The 20,865-nt window shown below is 44.3% G+C and overlaps 1 protein-coding gene across 1 annotated transcript; it reads right to left on the bottom strand.

Moving 5' to 3' along the window:
• Positions 1–8,779: 8,779 nt before the first annotated feature.
• On the bottom strand, positions 8,780–20,565 carry LOC139406416 (tripartite motif-containing protein 16-like). Its single transcript, XM_071148969.1, has 6 exons — positions 19,912–20,565; positions 18,966–19,061; positions 10,746–10,979; positions 10,431–10,590; positions 9,895–9,954; positions 8,780–9,682 (listed from the first exon to the last, which is right to left on the bottom strand). The coding sequence occupies exons 1-6, from the start codon at positions 20,491–20,493 to the stop codon at positions 9,159–9,161; spliced, it is 1,656 nt and encodes a 551-aa protein (XP_071005070.1). The 5' UTR covers positions 20,494–20,565; the 3' UTR covers positions 8,780–9,158.
• Positions 20,566–20,865: the final 300 nt, after the last annotated feature.

Below are 20,865 nucleotides of genomic sequence, written 5' to 3'. Positions count from 1 at the left end.
GTTTAGATCAATAGTTTTCAACAGTCAGTTTAGATCAGTAGTTTTCAATTGTCTGTTTTAGACAGTCAGTTTAGATCAGTGGTATTCAACAGTCAGTTTTAGATAGTCAGTTTAGATCAATGGTATTCAACAGTCAGTTTAGATCAGTGGTATTCAACAGTCAGTTTTAGACAGTCAGTTTAGATCAGTGGTATTCAACAGTCAGTTTTAGACAGTCAGTATAGATCAGTGGTATTCAACAGTCAGTTTAGATCAGTGGTTTTCAACAGTCAGTTTAGATCAGTAGTTTTCAATTGTCCATTTTAGACAGTCAGTTTAGATCAATGGTATTCAACAGTCAGTTTAGATCAGTGGTATTCAACAGTCAGTTTTAGACAGTCAGTTTAGATCAGTGGTATTCAACAGTCAGTTTTAGACAGTCAGTTTAGATCAGTAGTTTTTAATTGTCCGTTTTAGACAGTCAGTTTAGATCAGTGGCATTCAACAGTCAGTTTTAGACAGTCAGTTTAGATCAGTGGTTTTCAACAGTCAGTTTAGATCAGTAGTTTTCAATTGTCCATTTTAGACAGTCAGTTTAGATCAATGGTATTCAACAGTCAGTTTAGATCAGTGGTATTCAACAGTCAGTTTTAGACAGTCAGTTTAGATCAGTGGTATTCAACAGTCAGTTTTAGACAGTCAGTTTAGATCAGTAGTTTTTAATTGTCCGTTTTAGACAGTCAGTTTAGATCAGTGGCATTCAACAGTCAGTTTTAGACAGTCAGTTTAGATCAGTGGTATTCAACAGTCAGTTTAGATCAGTGGTATTCAACAGTCAGTTTAGATCAGTGGTATTCAACAGTCAGTTTAGATCAGTGGTATTCAACAGTCAGTTTTAGACAGTCAGTTTAGATCAGTGGTATTCAACAGTCAGTTTAGATCAATGGTATTCAACAGTCAGTTTAGATCAGTGGTTTTTAACAGTCAGTTTAGATCAGTGGTTTTCAACAGTCAGTTTAGATCAGTAGTTTTCAATTGTCCATTTTAGACAGTCAGTTTAGATCAATGGTATTCAACAGTCAGTTTAGATCAGTGGTATTCAACAGTCAGTTTTAGACAGTCAGTTTAGATCAGTGGTATTCAACAGTCAGTTTTAGACAGTCAGTTTAGATCAGTAGTTTTTAATTGTCCGTTTTAGACAGTCAGTTTAGATCAGTGGCATTCAACAGTCAGTTTTAGACAGTCAGTTTAGATCAGTGGTATTCAACAGTCAGTTTAGATCAGTGGTATTCAACAGTCAGTTTAGATCAGTGGTATTCAACAGTCAGTTTTAGACAGTCAGTTTAGATCAGGGGTATTCAACAGTCAGTTTTAGACAGTCAGTTTAGATCAGTGGTATTCAACAGTCAGTTTTAGACAGTCAGTTTAGATCAGTGGTATTCAACAGTCAGTTTTAGACAGTCAGTTTAGATCAGTGGTATTCAACAGTCAGTTTTAGACAGTCAGTTTAGATCAGTGGTATTCAACAGTCAGTTTAGATCAGTGGTATTCAACAGTCAGTTTTAGACAGTCAGTTTAGATCAGGAGTATTCAACAGTCAGTTTTAGACAGTCAGTTTAGATCAGTGGTATTCAACAGTCAGTTTAGATCAGTGGTATTCAACAGTCAATTTTAGACAGTCAGTTTAGATCAGTGGTATTCAACAGTCAGTTTTAGACAGTCAGTTTAGATCAGTAGTTTTTAATTGTCCGTTTTAGACAGTCAGTTTAGATCATTGGTATTCAACAGTCAGTTTTAGACAGTCAGTTTAGATCAGTGGTATTCAACAGTCCGTTTTAGACAGTCAGTTTAGATCAGTGGTATTCAACAGTCAGTTTAGATCAGTGGTATTCAACAGTCAGTTTTAGACAGTCAGTTTAGATCAGGGGTATTCAACAGTCAGTTTTAGACAGTCAGTTTAGATCAGTGGTATTCAACAGTCAGTTTAGATCAGTGGTATTCAACAGTCAGTTTAGATCAGTGGTATTCAACAGTCAGTTTTAGACAGTCAGTTTAGATCAGTGGTATTCAACAGTCAGTTTAGATCAGTGGTATTCAACAGTCCGTTTTAGACAGTCAGTTTAGATCAGTGGTATTCAACAGTCAGTTTTAGACAGTCAGTTTAGATCAGTGGTATTCAACAGTCAGTTTAGATCAGTGGTATTCAACAGTCAGTTTTAGACAGTCAGTTTAGATCAGGGGTATTCAACAGTCAGTTTTAGACAGTCAGTTTAGATCAGTGGTATTCAACAGTCAGTTTAGATCAGTGGTATTCAACAGTCAGTTTTAGACAGTCAGTTTAGATCAGTAGTTTTTAATTGTCCGTTTTAGACAGTCAGTTTAGATCAGTGGTATTCAACAGTCAGTATAGATCAGTGGTATTCAACAGTCAGTTTAGATCAGTGGTATTCAACAGTCAGTTTTAGACAGTCAGTTTAGATCAGTGGTATTCAACAGTCAGTTTAGATCAGTGGTATTCAACAGTCCGTTTTAGACAGTCAGCTTAGATCAGTGGTATTCAACAGTCAGTTTAGATCAGTGGTATTCAACAGTCAGTTTTAGACAGTCAGTTTAGATCAGTGGTATTCAACAGTCAGTTTTAGACAGTCAGTTTAGATCAGTAGTTTTTAATTGTCCGTTTTAGACAGTCAGTTTAGATCAGTGGTATTCAACAGTCAGTTTAGATCAGTGGTATTCAACAGTCAGTTTAGATCAGTGGTATTCAACAGTCAGTTTAGATCAGTGGTATTCAACAGTCAGTTGAGATCAGTGGTATTCAACAGTCAGTTTTAGACAGTCAGTTTAGATCTGTGGTATTCAACAGTCAGTTTTAGACAGTCAGTTTAGATCAGTAGTTTTTAATTGTCCGTTTTAGACAGTCAGTTTAGATCAGTGGTATTCAACAGTCAGTTTAGATCAGTGGTATTCAACAGTCAGTTTTAGACAGTCAGTTTAGATCAGTGGTATTCAACAGTCAGTTTAGATCAGTGGTATTCAACAGTCAGTTTAAATGGTATTAAAACTTTTTCATTAGGGACCCCATTTTTTCCACAATAAGACTTTGATTACCACTTGTATAAATGGTCATATCGCGTTGGACTAGTAACTGAAAGGTTGCAAGTTCGAATCCCCGAGCTGACAATGTACAAATCTGTCATTCTGCTCTTGAACAAGGCAGTTAACCCACTGTTCCTAGGCTGTCATTGAAAATAAGAATTTGTTCTTAACTGACTTGCCTAGTTAAATAAAGGTAAAATAAATCAAATATTTGTCTCCATGGATATGATGTGGGAGTGTATTATGTACTGTTTATTAGTCTACATGGACATGAATAGGGAGTGACTTCGGAAGAAGTCGTGACAGAAGTTCATCAACCCGTACAGCATGACAAGGTACTCATAGTGCCCAGAATTTTATGAATAAATGACTAAACAATATCCCCATTATAAATAGAACTGTAACTAAGTAAACTTATACTCTGTTTTATTATATCTGATTAACAATTTGAATTCATAAGTGAGGGATTGTGGAGCCTGAAACAGGGGGTAATTAAATTAAATAAATACCATTCCAGCCAGGTTGGAGAAGATTGGAAGTGTTTTTTTTTAAGTAAGCAGAAAGGGTAGTTAACCAATGGTTGAACCGACGCAACTTAGCTCATGCTTCAAGAGGGCCACCATTGTCCCTGTTCCCAAGAAAGCTAAGGTAACTGAGCTAAACGACTACCACCCCGTAGCACTCACTTCCGTCATCATGAAGTGCTTTGAGAGACTAGTCAAGGACCATATCACCTCCACCCTACCTGACACCCTAGACCCACTTCAATTTGCTTACCGCCCAAATAGGTCCACAGACGATGCAATCTCAACTACACTGCACACTGCCCTAACCCATCTGGACAAGAGGAATACCTATGTGAGAATGCTGTTCATCGACTACAGCTCAGCATTTAACACCATAGTACCCTCCAAACTCGTCATCAAGCTCGAGACCCTGGGTCTCAACCCCGCCCTGTGCAACTGGGTACTGGACTTCCTGATGGGCCTCCCACAGGTGGTGAGGGTAGGTAACAACATCTCCACCCCGCTGATCCTCAACACTGGGGCCCCACAAGGGTGCGTTCTGAGCCCTCTCCTGTACTCCCTGTTCACCCACGACTGCGTGGCCATGCACGCCACCAAATCAATCATCAAGTTTGCGGACGACACTACAGTGGTAGGCTTGATTACCAACAATGACGAGACGGCCTACAGGGAGGAGGTGAGGGCCCTCGGAGTGTGGTGTCAGGAAAATAACCTCACACTCAACGTCAACAAAATTAAGGAGATGATCGTGGACTTCGGGAAACAGCAGAGGGAGCACCCCCCTATCCACATCGATGGGACAGTAGTGGAGAGGGTAGTAAGTTAAGTTCCTTGGCGTACACATCACAGACAAACTAAATTGGTCCACCCACACAGACAGCGTTGTGAAGAAGGCGCAGCAGCGCCTCTTCAACCTCAGGAGGCTGAAGAAATTTGGCTTGTCACCAAAAGCACTCACAAACTTCTACAGATGCACAATCGAGAGCATCCTGTCGGGCTGTATCACCGCCTGGTACGGCAACTGCTCCGCCCACAACCGTAAGGCTCTCCAGAGGGTAGTGAGGTCTGCACAACGCATCACTGGGGGCAAACTACTTGCCCTCCAGGACACCTACACCACCCGATGTCACAGGAAGGCCATAAAAATCATCAAGGACAACAACCACCCGAGCCACTGCCTGTTCACCCCGCTATCATCCAGAAGGCGAGCTCAGTGCAGGTGCATCAAAGCAGAGACCAAGAGACTGAAAAACAGCATCTATCTCAAGGCCATCAGACTGTTAAACAGCCACCACTAACATTGAGTGGCTGCTGCCAACACACTGACTCAACTCCAGACACTTTAATAATGGGAATTGATGGAAATTGATGTAAAATATATCACTAGTCACTTTAAACAATGCTACTTAATATAATGTTTACATACCCTACATTACTCATCTCATATGTATATACTGTACTCTATATCATCTACTGCATCTTTATGTAATACATGTATCACTAGCCACTTAAACTATGCCACTTTGTTTACATACCCTACATTACTCATCTCATATGTATATACTGTACTCGATACCATCTACTGCATCTTGCCTATGCCGTTCTGTACCATCACTCATTCATATATCTTTATGTACATATTCTTTATCCCTTTACACTTGTGTGTATGAGGTAGTAGTTTTGGAATTGTTAGGTTAGATTACTCATTGGTTATTACTGCATTGTCGAACTAGAAGCACAAGCATTTCGCTACACTCGCATTAACATCTGCTAACCATGTGTATGTGACAAATACAATTTGATTTGATTTGGATGTTTAGATAAGGCAGTGAGTGCTTTCCCAGGTTTTCCGTTAACTGGAACTGTCAGCTAAGTGGTGATGGATAATGGTGAGGGGTCAAGAGTTAATTCAGTTATATTGTGTGTCATGTGTGTGCGCTAGTAGGTCGGAAAGAACTTTTAAACCTGCTTTGTCTTGGTCGAGAGGAGGAGATTCATTCTAGAACCAATGACATCATATTTTGTTTATCAACTGTTGTTCATGGTTACATGGCTGCGCGCTCCGAGAATAAATACTACTATCTAATTTTGACAAGACTGGTCTCTGTCTATTTTATGCAAATAGGAATCTTACAAATTCTTATAAAATAGACTGAGTTATTTAATTGATGTATAATTAATAGTAATTATGAAATTCCAGTGACAAAACCATCTTCCACTCATCTCCCTCCCGGATACGCACCAGGTTATAAGCGCTCCTGAGATCTAGTTTGGTGAAGAAGCGCGCCCCGTGCATTGACTCTGTCGCTGAGGCTATGAGTGGTAGCGGGTAACTATACCTCGCCGTGATCTGATTCAGACCACGATAGTCAATACACGGGCGCAGACCTCCCTCCTTCTTCTTCACAAAAAATAAACTTGAGGAGGCGGGTGAAGTGGAGAACCCGAATGTACCCCTGATGCAGGGATTCATATGTTTCCATAGCCTACGTCTCCGCCTGTGAGGGGGATACATGTGACTCCTGGGAAGTACAGCGTCTACCAAGAGATCTATCGCACAATCGCCCCGTTGATGAGGTGGTAATTTAGTCGCCTTCTTTTTGGAGAAGGTGAGAGCCAATTCGGCATATTCAGGGGGAATGCGCACGGTGGAGACCTGTTCTGGACTCTCCACCGTAGTAACACCAACGGAAACTCCTAAACATCTACCTGAGCACTCCTGCAACCACCCCGTGAGAGCCCTTTGTGGCCAAGAAACAGTGGGGTTATGACAAGCTAACCGGAGTAGGCCCAGCACCACGGTAAATGCAGGAGAGTCAATAAGGAAGAGGCTAATTCTCTCCGTATGACCCCCCTGCGTCACCATGCCCAAAGGAACTGTGACCTCCCTAATCAACCCTGACCCTAATGGCCGACTATCTAAGGCGTGAGCGGGGAAGGACACATCCACGGGAACGATGGGGATCCCTAGACTATGGGCAAATGATCTGTCAATAAAATTCCCAGCCGCGCCTGAATTGACGAGCGCCTTATGCTTGGAATGCGGGGAAAACTCCGGAAAAGTGACAAACAAAAACACGTGTGTAACAGAGGGCTCTAGGTGAGAATGGTGCCTTCTCACCTGGGGTGACGCCAGAGTGCCCTGCCTGCTGCCACGAACCCTAGAGGAACCAACACGGCACCGACCAGCAGTGTGACCTCTGCGGACACAGATGGTACACTTGAAAGCCTCTCCTCCGGTCTCCCTGTGCGCAGCACCTCTCAGCTCCATAGGCACCGGAGCGGTGGTGTTGGGAACGGGAATCAACAGAGCCCTCTCTGGACGTCCGCGGGTGACAGCAGGTTATCCAACCGAATGGACATGTCCACCAGCTGGTCGAAGGTAAGAGTGGTATCCCTGCAGGCCAACTCCCGACAGACATCCTCGCGCAGGCTGCAACGGTAGTGGTCGATGAGGGCCCTGTCGCTCCATCCCGTTCTGGCGGCCAAGGTCCGAAATTCCTCGTTCCCTGCCTCAGGTGGAACAGACTTTCACCCGCCGCTCTACCCTCGGGCGCATGGTCAAAGACTGCCCGGAAACGGCGTGTAAACCCTTCTCCCCACACGGCATTGGCCTACTCCAGAGCTCGCCCTGAGAGGTACGAAACGAGGGCGGCCACCCTCTCCCTTCCCGAGGGAGCTGGATAAACGGTGCCCAGGTAGAGGTCCAGCTGTAGTAGGAAGCACTGGCACCGTGCCGCCGTCCCATCATACTCCCCGGGAAGGGCGAGACGCATCCCACTGGAACCGGGTACAGGAGGGACGGGTAGTGAGGACCCCTTTTGTGCTGGGGGAGGTACTAGAACCTCCCTGTCTCTCCCAGCGATCCATCGTCTGGACGATGGGGTCCATGGCGGTGCCGAGATGGTGAATTAACGCTGTGTGCTCATGGATGCGCTCCTCGAATCCGTTACCATAGGTACCTGCTCCTGCTGACTCCGTAGGTGGTGTGGTATTCTGTCAAGGTATGCATTAAGGACTGTAGAAAAGTCAGGCGCAGGAGAGCAGATAGTTGGTAGCAACACGGAGCCTTTTATTTTGGCGAACCAAAAGCACATCATGAAATACAAAATACGGGTTGAACATAACCCAGCGCAAACCAGCCTAACGTGCGCATACATGAACATAGAATAAACAATACCACACAAAGACATGGGGGGGAAAACAGAGGGTTAAATACACAACACATAATGAGGAAAATGAGAACCAGGTGTGTGTGAAAACGAGACAAAACAAATGGAAAATTAAAAATGGATCGGCGATGGCTAGAAGACCGGCGACGTCGCCTGCCGAACACCACCCGAACAAGGAGAGGCATCGACTTTGAATGAAGTCGTGACAAATTTAAACAAATGTATTAAAAAAAATCCCAGATTTAGTCATTTTAAATATGACTATTTTATACATACAAATTATACCCATCCACAAAAAAAATATTTTATGTCGGAGGAAACATCATATACCTGGTGACCGTGTCAGAGTGCATGCGCATTGCCCGCCACAGGAGTTGCTACAGAGCGATGGGACAAGGATATCCCGGCCGGCCAAACTCTCCCCTAATTCGAAACCCTCCCCTAACTCTAACTCTTGTTGTGTCCAGCCTGTTTACAGAAATAGGCAACATTTGAATACGTACAGCATCTGCTGTTTTTGTTGTTTTGTCAAGAGCACCACCTTCTGGACAGTTTTAACACTGCTTGACTGAGCAGTATGGGAGCATAAAATCTGCCAAATTTAGGGCCTGTTTACTGGACATCTATATTGAACATTCTTTTTAGGATTAATCTGTGTCCGGAAAACCAGGCAATATAGTTTAGTTACTATCTGTTCCAAGCCACAGAGGACAACTACATAGAGATTGCCTGCCGAGTGGCGCAGCGGTCAAAGGCGTCACTACATAACCAGGTTCGATCCCGGGATGTATCACAACCGGCCGTGATCGGGAGTCCCATATGGCGGCGCACAATTGGCCCAGCGTCGTCCGAGTTAGGGGAGGGGTTGGCCGGGGTAGGAGAGGGGTTGGCCGGGGTAGGGGAGGGGTTGTCCGGGGTAGGCCATCGTTGTAAGCAAGAATTTGTTCTTATTAACTGACTTAGTTAATTAATAAGAGCAAATTAGTTAAAAAAGATACAACAAAATTCAAGATATAAACATTATATTTTAATGCATGAAATCTCTGAAGATCAAATCAGTCAAAAATATATATGTTGTAAAGAAAACCAGAGCAGAATGGATCATCACATCTGGGGACCATCACCACCAGCATGACTAGTATCTATGTGGACCCTACTACAGTTTAACCAGCTCAGCTATAGATTACACCAGCATGACTAGTATCTATGTGGAGACCCTACTACAGTTTAACCAGCTCAGCTATAGACTACACCAGCATGACTAGTATCTATGTGGACCCTACTACAGTTTAACCAGCTCAGAAGTACCATAGAGACATTTTGATGTACAAGATGAAAACTTTGCATTTGAATAATTTTAATTAATTTAGTAAATGGGCCCTTACTACAGTTTAACCAGCTCAGCAGTACCAGAGAAAATACAATCGATAGAAAACCCAGGATAGAGGAGCTGAGTGAATGTGGTCTGGACTCTGTGGAGGAGGGTCATTGTGTCAGAGACACTGTAGAAGGACAGAGTACCTGCCTTGTGATCCAGGTACACTCCTACTCTGGAGGACTGAACGCCTGGTACTTTCGTCCTAACACTATTGTGTCTGAACCAATAACCATCACTATAGTAGTGTAAACTCCAAGACTTGTCATTGAGTCCAAATGTATTACTTCTCCTTGTTCTGCTGATGTCTTTATATGAGACTGCTGTAATAACACACAGCCCACTCCACTCCACCTCCCAGTAACAGCGTCTAGACAGACCCTCTCTACACAGCACCATCAAGTCATTTGTGAATCTGTCTGGATGATCAGGATATGGTTGGACTTGGCCTGTATAGGTCACCTTTCTGTTCCCTTTAGACAGAGAGAGGCGTGTGTGTGCTGTGTTTGGGTCCAGTGTGAGCTGACAGGAATCTGGGAGAAGAGCAGAGCAGAGACCAATGAGGGGAGTTAGAACAATAAGTTAAGTCAGATACTGTATCTACCCTGTCTTTGATTAGAGCACAGCAGAGATCAGAGAAATATGAGTCAGATAGATACCCAGTCTTTTATTAGATCTACTATTGCTATACATTTCCACAGGGATTGTTAGGAGTGTCAGTAAAAAGAGACTGTTAGTTACTCACATTGTAAGAACTGTTCTCTGGTCTTTGGCTCTGGAGGCAGTACAACATCCACTATATTCACTACAGACACACAAACACATTGACAGAGAGAAGGAATGTTATCATCATACCATGTTCAAGGCTCCTTAACAGCTTCTACCCCCAAGCCATAAGACTGCTGACCAATTAACCAAACAGCCACCCGGCCATTGTATAAATTATCTTGACTAACCTGACCCCCGCACATCGACTCGGTCCCGGTACCCCCTGTATATAGCCTCGGTATTGTTATTTTATTGTGTTACTTTTTATTTTAGTTATTTATTTATTTAATTTAGTAAATGTTTTCTTAACCCCAGATTTCTTAAACTGCGTTATTGGTTAAGGGTTGTAAGTAAGCATTTCACACTAATGTCTACACCTGTTGTATTCATCGCATGTGAGAAATACAATTTGATTTGATATTCCACATGTCTAAGGTGATGGCTGTAAGACCTTTTTATTGCACTACAGTTTAGATTTACAGGACTTAGTATTGTAGTAGAATTTCAACACACCTGTAGTGGAGATCTTGGTCCATTCTCCTTTAAGGAAGTCTTCTACTTTCTCTCTCAGTTCAGACACAGTCTTACTCACATCTCTAAAGTACTGAAGAGGACGGACAATGATGCTGGGTAAGTCTGAAGATACACTGATACTGGCGAGAGACTGATAACTCTGGAGAGAGGGACAGAGAGAGAGAGAGAGAGAGAGAGAGATAGATAAAGAGAGAGAGAGAGAGAGAGAGAGAGAGAGAGATATAAAAATGAGACAGAACAGAAAGACAGACAAAAAATAATGATGTATCACATGTATCAAGGCAGTTTAGTTACCTGGAGGAAATGGATGTGATCCTCTGTGTGTGAGAGCTGCTCCAGCTCAGTGCTTCTCTTCCTCAGCTCAGCTATCTCCTGCTTCAGTTGCTCCAGGAGTCCTTCAGCTTGACTCACCTGAGCCTTCTCTTGGGCTCTGATCAGCTTCTTCACCTCAGAGCGCCTTCTCTCAATGGAGCGTATCAGCTCAGTGAAGATCTGATCATTGTCCTCCACTGCTGCCTGTGCAGAGCGCTGTTGAGAGGTTGAGAGGTTGAGGGGGGGGGGGGGGGGAGAGACAGAACTGACTTGTCTTACTTTAATGAGCCATCCTCATTACACTAACCCCTCCTAAAAGCACATTGTGTGCCACCACAACCTCCACACAATCACATTATACAGTACCCAATGTCACAGTACAATACACCATCCAGCACCACGTTCCAACCGTACATCCAACCCCTTCCTCTCCAGCCATACAGACAGCCCCCCTGAGCCCTAATACCTCCTGAAACATCTCCACACGGTTGATCATTTTGTAACACTAAGGCATCAACAGTAAGGCATCAACAGTAATGGCATTACCCTGGCAACACAAAAAAAGATAAACAGTCTGCCATTGCAGAAAACGGACACCCCTCCCCAACACCCAGGTCAATCCAAGCCAACCAGCTATTGGTGTCCAGGGCTCCATGTCATAGCCTCCACTGGAAGACCCCTGACCTTTCCAGCACTGGGAGCTTATAGACCTTCCACCTATACCCTGCCATGCTCTCATCCCCCACAAACCCCTGCCACTGATGCCCCTTCACTCCTGCTAGGCTCCTGATGTGTCTAACCTTGACACTGAGGGTGTACAGCACCTTACCCAGCACCTCCTCAAACTCCCCCAGGCTCTACTGTCACTTGCAGTTGTGAAAATGTTTGTGGCCCCTCCTCAGGCTGCTCCATACCCCTCCTCACTGTTTCCCGCCTGATGTACAAACCTGTTCCCATTAACCTCACTAGGGTAGGGGGCACTATTTTCATCTCCGGATGAAAAGGGTGCCCAAGGTAAACTGCCTGCTACTCAGGCCCAGAGGATATGCATTTACTTGGTAGATTTGGATAGAAAACACTCTAAACTTTCCAGAACTGTTAAAATAATGTCTGTGAGTATAACATAACTGATATGGCAGGCGAAAACCTGAGAAAAATCCATTCAGGAAGTATTGAATGCCATTACAGTATCCATTGACGTAGGACTCAGATAATCGCATGGTATGCTTTTGCCGTAAAACCCTTTTGAAATCTGACACCGCGGTTGGATGAACAAGAAGTTAATCTTTAAGCCGATGTATAACACTTGTATTTTTTAAGAATTTTTATAATGAGTATTTCTGTTTTTGAATTTGGCGCTCTGCAATTTCACTGGATGTTGGCCAGGTGGGACGGTAGCATCCCACACCCCCTAGAGAGATTAAAGGTCCCTGCAGGGTGGCTAAATGAGCAGACCTCAACGGGATCAGTGGGTTGTGGAAGATGTGCTCCTCCTATACCCACGGTCCAGGCACCACACCTCCCTCTCGTGTGGGCCTCAGCATCTTCCAGGCCCTCAGTACTGCAGCATAGAAATGAGACCCCTGCTGTATTGAGTCTCTTTGTTCTCATGATGAACAGCTGCTGATCCAGCACCAAATCACCAGCCCTCCTCGACAGAGCACATGTTGGCACCATCTAACCCACCTCCGTACGATACAGTAGCACCTGCGCTCTCCAGGTCCACCAGGCCTTGTCCACCCTCCTTAACAGGCAGGTACAGCACCGCCTCCCTCAGCCAGTGATGCCCCGATCAGAAAAAACAGAGTCTCACTCTTGCCCCAGTTTACCTAAGCAGAAGACGCCCCCTCATACACCCTCAAACTATTCTCCAGGGTCGTAGGTCCTGCTCATCCCTAACCAACACAGACGTCATCAACGTATGCTGACACTGCCATGACTATCCCCAAACCTATGCCTGGCCCCCACACTCCCTGTAGCCTCCAGCTTAGGTCCAGAAAGGGCCTAGAAAGGGCTCAATAACATGAGTGTATAACTGCCGACAGAGGGCATCCCTGGTGAATGCCCCGCCCTACCCAGACTGGCCCCACCTTGACCATACATGAAGCCCCAGCATACAACACTTAAAAACAGGCCACAAAATTCTCCCCACAACCAAAACAACACATTGAACAGATATTCATGGTCCACCCTATCAAAGGCTTCCTCCTGATTATGAACAGATTGCCTGTTATTGAGCATCCTGGTACATGGTACATTTGGTCCTTGTGTACAATAGAGTCCAGGTGGGACTTGAGTCTGTGTATTGGACATTTTAATGTTTGTGCTCTTATAACACATTTCTGTGTTCTATTCATGTGCTGTTCTAAAAACCAATTTCTGTGTTCATGCAAGTGGCTGAGTGAACGAATCCTCACTATCAGGAGCTGCAATTTGGCAGTACGCCCAGACCTTGTTTTGAGAACGAAAGATATCTCAGTTTCAAGGTCTCAGCTTAGAGAGAAGAAGTCTTGTGAGGTATTGGTCTTTCACATGTTATGAACCAGTGTTGGTCGGTCACATGAATGAACCAAAACGGTAATTATTAATTAATTATACTATATCATGCAAATATAACTTGTCTGTGGTGCATTGAGTTGGTTGGAACCTCTCTAGGGTGCTGAAAAATAAAGGATGTTTATTTAAGATTGACTTTGAGTGTCCCTGTGTAAGAATTTCCACAACATCTGTTAGCGAGGATCTTGGCAAAGACCTTATAGTCCACACAGAGGAATACCACAGGCCTCCAGTTCTTTAAGTCGCTCAAATCCCCTTTTTTGGGCAGGAGAGTCAAAGCCGCCTGTTTACAGCTTAGCAGCAGTTCACCCACCCCAACGAACTCACGCAACATGGGGTGGTCGGGCTTGTCTGTGAAAGGCCAGGGAAAAGTCCATTTGATTTTTCTGCAACAGGCTCCCTCATCTCCCCCACAACAGAAGTTGCATGCCCATCAGATAAATGTAAACAATGGATTTGTTTTAGTTTCGTCACTGTTTTCCAACCCAAAATAGCTGAGAGCGTCCATCTCTCTCAACATAGAAAATCTAGCTCCTACAAGTGCTCCTTTTGCTTTCATCTGAAAATAAATCCCTTAGGTCCCTACGTAGTTCAGATAGATAATTTTCCTGCCCCACCCTGCCCCACCAGCTCAGCCTCCACCTCACTTATGAACCGCTCAAGCTCCCCCAGTACTCTCCTGGCTTCTGAAGAGGAAAAATCTGTATACTGCTGACAGAAAACCAGAATCTGGGATTTCTCTACGTCCTACAACTGACCAAGAGACTCAAACGCCCCTTCTGCTGTCCCCACCTATCGCAAAAGCCTTGGAATCTTGAGAAAAAGTGGTATCTTGTAAGAGCATTACATGTCATTTACGATAGGACACCTGCCTGGGCCCTGGTGAAACAGAGAACTGAGCCCTGTACTAGGTACGTACATACACATTTATGAAAGCAAAAACAAGATAATTGATTTTGGCTCTAACCACTAATAACCTACCCTTACACACCTATTTTGCTACACCTGCACTAAGATTTGTGCCATGGCTCAGAAACTTTTTTTAAACTAGGCAAGTCAATAAGAACAAATTCTTATATTCAAGGACAGCCTAGGAACAGTGGGTTAACTGCCTTGTTCAGGGGCAGAATAACAGATTTTTACCTTGTCAGCTCGGGGATTTGATCTTGCAACCTTTCACTTACTAGTCCAATGCTCTAACCACTAGGCTACCTGCCACTCCAGAACCTACGCCCCTTCCACCAGACACCCCAATACACTTCATTAATCACATCACTGTGTCTTTTGCAAAAAAATCACATTTACATTCGCCCAGGCTCTGCCGTTGTTCATGTTAAGGAAGTCTAACCTTGAAATCTCCATAAGAGGTGGGAGGGAAAACACCACAATCAGAAACCAGTAGAGAAGCCCATAAAGCCACCATGCCAGAAAAAAAATATATACATTTAAGCTGATTCTTAACTTGTTATGGCTGGGGGCAGTATTGAGTAGCTTGGATGAATAAGGTGCCCAGAGTAAACTAATAAATGCAAATTATTAGTAGATTTGGATAGAAAACACTGAAGTTTCTAAAACTGTTTGAATGATGTCTGTGAGTATAACAGAATTCATATGGTTGACAAAAACCTGAGAAAGAATCCAACCAGGAAGTGGGAAATCTGAGGTTTGTAGTTTTTCAACTCATTCCCTATCGAATGCACAGTGTCTATGGGGTCAAATTGCACTTCCTAAGGCTTCCACTAGATGTCAACAGTCTTTAGAACCTTGTTTGATGCTTCTATTGTGAAGTGGGGGCGAAAGAGAGGGTAATGAGTCAGAGGTCTGTCTGCCAGAGAGCCACGAGCTGGTCACGCGCGTTCACGTGAGAGTTAGCTTGAGTTCCATTGCATTTCTGAAGACATAGGAATTCTCAGATTGGAACATTATTGACGATTTATGTTAAAAACATCCTAAAGATTGATTCTATACATCGTTTGACATGTTTCTACGGACTGTAACAGAGATTTTTGACTTTTCGTCTGCACCTAGTGATCGCGCGTCATGAATTTGGATTACTGGGCTAAACGCACGGGGGAAAAGGAGGTATTTGGACATAAATGCTGGACATTATCGAACAAAACAAGCATTTATTTTTGGAACTGGTATTCCTGGGAGTGCATTCTGATGAAGATCATTAAAGGTAAGTGAATATTTATAATGCTATTTCTGACTTCTGTTGACAACACAACATGGCGGATATCTGTTTGGGTTGTTTTGGTCTCTGAGCGCTGTACTCACATTATTGCATGGTGTGCTTTTTCGGTAAAGCTTTTTTGAAATCTGACAAAGCGGTTGCATTAAGGAGAAGTGTATCCATAATTCCGTGCATAATAGTTGTATCTTCCATCAATGTTTATGATGATTATTTCTGTAAATTGATGTGGCTCTCTGCAAAATCACCGGATGTTTTGGAACTGCTGAACGTAACACGTCAATGTATACTGAGATTTTGATTATATAAATATGAACTTTATCGAACAAAACATACATGTATTGTGTGACATGAAGTCCTATGAGTGTAATCCGATGAAGATCATCAAAGGTTAATGATTCATTTATCTCTATTTCTGCTTTTTGTGACTCCTCTCTTTGGCTGTTTTTCTGTGACTTGGCTCTGACCTAACATAATAGTTTGGTTTGCTTTCGTTGTAAAGCCTTTTTGATATCGGACACTGTGGTGGGATTAACAAGAAGTGTATATTTAAAGTGGTGTAAAATACTTGTATGTTTGAGGAATTTTAATTATGAGATTTCTGTTTTCAATTTGGCGCCCTGCACTTTCACTGGCTGTTGTCATATCGATCCCGTTAGCGGGATCTCAGCCCAAAGAGGTTTTAAGCACCCATGGCCCATTTTCTTAGCCTATACAGCATCCTGAGTGAGAGGACACTAAACCCCACATCCTTCATCGCGAGTTGTACTGACCTTAAAAACCTTCCAGGATCAATAAAATAAGACTTTAGTCTCCATCAGGAACCTTTTAAGTTCTCTCACCGTATATACTGGGCCCTCCTGACAGCTGACTGGCTGTCAGCTCTGGATCCAATGAGCCACCTGAAAATGAGGCCTCCTCCTCCTCCGCTACCGCCTACTCACCACACCTCTTCCTCCTCCTCCATTGGCACAAAACCTTCCTCCTCCTCCCCTGTCTGCCTCCCTGATTAGTGCCTCCTCCCCAATGGCTGGCAATAAATATTTCCTGGGATGAGCCCACCGGAGTCTCCATTACTACAGCAACCTGCCTCTGCCCATGTTGCCCAGCTGCAACCCGCCTCACCTCCACCATCCCACTAGCTCTCGCCCCACCGTTTCTCTCCGCTGCCTGCGCACCACCACTTGGCCCTGCTCTACTCTCTTCCCCCTGGTACTTCCTCCAGTAGACTGTCCCATAGCAAAGCTAAACCAAGCCTCCGCCCCCTGAGTCCTAGCTCCCGCTGCCGGGTGGTCGGGCTTGTCTGCGTTACCATTATATCCTTATCCTCTTATAAGTCCACACACTCAAAACACGGAAAAATATGTGCTATCAAACCCTGCGTACCACCCATCCCCCTGCTTAACCTTGAAGTGGACATTTACCTGCTGTTCTGCATCGTTAAGAAACCAATACTTGCTTACGGAAGGAGACAACATGTTTAAGGAATTATGCTTGGCACCCAGCCAAGAGCACACGAAAACCACTTTCAAATTTACCAAAACTAAGCAACTCCTTAAGGATCTGTTTGTCCATAATAAACACTATTCTCCTGAACGCAAGTGAAGCCACTACGAACGACAGCGTTTCTTCCCCACTCGGTTGACGACATCGTGGCCATCACGCCGCCCAACCTCAAACAAACTACCCCTACTCCCCCCTCAACTCAAAATGATAAACAGTGGAAACCAATAAACAAACGCTCCACCAAGAAAAAAAATATTTGAAAAAATCTAAGAAAGAACACAACAACCAAAAGAAAAAAGAATAGCAGCCCTCCTCACGACCCTCACACAACCAACTGCCGCGAGAGAGATGGAATGAGAGAGAGAGACATGCACCATGTCAACGCCCTGGGAGGACGGGACACCACCACTCAACACAACCTGTAACTCAGGGTCGTATGCCCAAATACTTCTCTGCAGCTGCCACCACAACATCTATTTTCTGTGATTTGCGTTCCATTTCTGCGGAACAGTTGATAACCATTGCTATGAACGCTAAGAAGCCAACCTTACTGAAGCATATATCACTCGTTGTCCTATCCCTCTGTGCTGCACAGATCTACTACTCACAGGGATCCTCTCAGGATCCCTCACCCTTGACCCATCCTCCTCTACTTTCTTCACTGCCTCAGCATACGACACCTTCTGCACTACTCTGACTGTAGCCACCTCAACATGCCTATCTCTCACTGGACACTTCCGATCCCCAACAACAGGGCACCCCTACACACAACTTTATCCACCGAAACAACACCATTTTCTATCCCATGCCCTCCTGCACACTTCCCACATCTTGGAATCTCCCTCCTACAAACTGCTGCAACATGACCATCAACGTTGCACCTGAAAAAGTGCAGCAGATTTGGCACAAAACCTATAACAGGATAACTGATGTATCCTGACATGACTTTGTTGGGTAAACACTCAAAAGGACTGACAGTGACTCCTCTGTTTCACCACGGTCACCACCGGGTCTGCGTCACACCAAACCGCGGGCATTACAAACACCAGGAATCCTCAACTTCAATTGCTCCACACTTAACACTACCCTAGAAATCACTCCTTTCAATGGTGCCCTGTTCCTAAGAGCAAAGCAAGAAACAGATCTTGACCCATGTTGTGTGACACGGAGCGCCCACTCCCTCTGGTCAGAAGAAACTCAAACAAATATGACAAGTCCACTACAGGTTACCTTCACTGATTCAACTGCACCCAACTCCTTTACCACCCACCCTGAAACCACAAATGGATCTGCCAAAAGGTATGGATCCACATTCTCCCTAAATGTAACTCCTACTGCACCAGAATCTTCTTTATCATGTCCATTGATGTCAGACTCTGGTTCTGAGGTCTTCACCACACCTTCTACCTCACTTAACTCTCCCTCATTCCTTTCCATTTCACCTCCAGAACTCATTCTGGCACACAGCTCACTCTGTTTGCACTTGAATTATAAGATTTGAAATGTCTCTATACCTTTGAAACTTTTGTGAGTGTAATGTTTATTGTTAATTTCTGATAGTTTATTTCACTTTTGTTTGTTATCTATTTCACTTGATTTGGCAATGCAAACCTATGTTTCCCATGTCAATAAAACCCTTTGAATTGAGAAAAATTGCAAGAGAGAGAGGGCTCCATGTTCATACATAGGGGACATGAGTCGGTCATGGTTACTCATGGTTATGTGATGAGATAGCCCCGCCTGCGACTTCAAATTCGGTGTTGGCCCACAGCCCAATAGGGAATGTCCTCTTGGTGTAATGTTCAAGATATTGCATTCTCCTGCAGTAAACCCGGGTTCATAAGCAGTCTATTCTCTGAAAGGGGTCAAACAGGATGTCAGGATGGGAACAGGATGTCTCTCTTTGAGAGAAGTGAAATGGTATGTCTCCTCTGGTCAACAACACTCACCTTGAGAGACTCCACAGCCTGTTGGAGCTCCTTCAGCTCCTTCTCTCTCTCCTGGAATCTCTGCTGGACCTTCTGCTGACTCATCCCCAGCTGCCTCTGTGGAGAATCACTCTTCAGTGAGCTATCAAGCCCTATTTGTCCAGTAATGTGACATAGGGCCCATATATATATTTTTTTTTTGTTGTTGAATTTTACCCCTTTTTCTCCCCAATTTCGTGGTATCCAATTGTTGTAGTAGCTACTATCTTGCTACAACTCCCGTACGGGCTCGGGAGAGACGAAGGTTGAATGTCATGCGTCCTCCGATACACAACCCAACCAGCCGTACTGCTTCTTAACACAGTGCGCATCCAACCCGGAAGCCAACAGCACCAATGTGTCGGAGGCTACACCGTGCACCTGGCAACCTTGGCTCACGCGCACTGCGCCCGGCCCGTCACAGGAGTCGCTGGTGCGCGAGGAGATCCCTACCGACAAATTCCTCCCTAACCCATCGCCCCACGGACCTCCCGGTCGCGGCTGGTTACGACAGAGCCTGGGCGCGAACCCAGGGACTCTGATGGCACAGCTGGCACTGCAGTACAGCGCCCTTAACCACTGCACCACCCGGGAGGCCCTAGGTCTAAAATATTGATGGTCCCTTTGCAGTGTGATTTTATTATGTTTCTATGTGAATGATCATAGTTTTGTTGTATACCTACATGTATCAAGGAGTTTGGACTGAAAAAAGGGCATTTAGAATGATAATAGTGTTTGACTTTAGAAAATGGTGATACATTTGGAGAATCTGGGTTAACATATCTATATACTCAAGGTTTGTGTTCATATTTGTTCTGCTGAGGATCAATTTAATTTGAATGATCTCATATTCAAACATCCTTAGTTCCTACTGTATCTTTAATTATTTGTTTGTCAGACAGTCACCAACAAGTTGTTCTGGTCTTACCTGTTTCTCAGTCCTCTCTGCTGCAGCTGACACTGTAACATGGCCTTTATGTTCATCCATCACACACTGATAACAGATACACTGCTGATCGGTACGACAGAAAACCTCCAGCAGTTTGTCATGATGAGAGCAGATCTTCTCCTGTAGTTGTGCGGTGGCTTTGACCAGCTTGTGCTTCTTCAAAGCAGGAGATTCATAGTGAAGTTGGAGGTGAGTCTCACAGTAAGAGGCCAGACATGCCAGACAGGACATGAGGGCTTTCTGCTTTCTGGTCCCAGTGCAGAAATCACACGCCACATCTCCAGGTCCAGCATAGCACAGAGCAGGAGGGGGGGCAGCCTGGGTTCCTGGCTTCTTCAGATTCTCCACCACTTCAGCCAGCACAATGTTTCTCTTCAGAACAGGTCTTGGGGTAAAGGTCTGTCTGCACTGGGGACATCTGTAGAAACCTTTCAGATCATCCTGATCCCAGCTTTCTTTAATACAGCCCATACAGTAACTGTGTCCACAGGCAGTAGTCACCGGATCCTTCAGTAGATCCAGACAGATGGAGCAACAGAACAGTTCCTGATTCTCTGCCATTTTGGTGCTCTCTCTCCTGTAGGTTTTAAGCAATCGCAGTGTCAAATATTACTTTCTGTTTCATTGAGCTCTACACCAGAGGAGAGGGAGTGGCTTCCTGCTTGACTGTGTACTGTGTATCTACAGGGGGTGTGGTTTCTTTGATAAGGAAGTGTAACAGAGTGTTGGGTAGTAGGCAGAGATTATTTGTATTTATGTATTTGAAATATGTATTTTAATTACTTTTGAGTATTTTGTCAGTTGAATTACACTGGGCTCCAACGCATTTTGTATTTTCAAAATACTAAATACTTTACTATACCATGTTTTTTAACGGTTCACATCTTCTGAACCCCCTTCTGAAATCCCTTTCTCCCTGCAATGGTATCAGAA

The sequence above is a fragment of the Oncorhynchus clarkii genome, chromosome 4 (genome assembly GCF_045791955.1).
Source record: "Oncorhynchus clarkii lewisi isolate Uvic-CL-2024 chromosome 4, UVic_Ocla_1.0, whole genome shotgun sequence".
Classification (NCBI taxonomy): domain Eukaryota; kingdom Metazoa; phylum Chordata; class Actinopteri; order Salmoniformes; family Salmonidae; genus Oncorhynchus; species Oncorhynchus clarkii.
Note: the sequence above shows the minus strand (reverse complement) of the source record. Positions and strands in the feature narration are given on the sequence as shown.

Excerpts from the sequence above, each read along its gene's own strand:
- LOC139406416 (XM_071148969.1), bottom strand. The coding sequence starts at position 20,493 with ATGGCAGAGAATCAGGAACTGTTCTGTTGCTCCATCTGTCTGGATCTA. Across the intron at positions 10,591-10,745 it reads ATCACATCCATTTCCTCCAG|AGTTATCAGTCTCTCGCCAG; the intron begins GTAACTAAACTG and ends CCCTCTCTCCAG. Across the intron at positions 9,955-10,430 it reads GACCAAGATCTCCACTACAG|TGAATATAGTGGATGTTGTA; the intron begins GTGTGTTGAAAT and ends GTGTGTCTGTAG.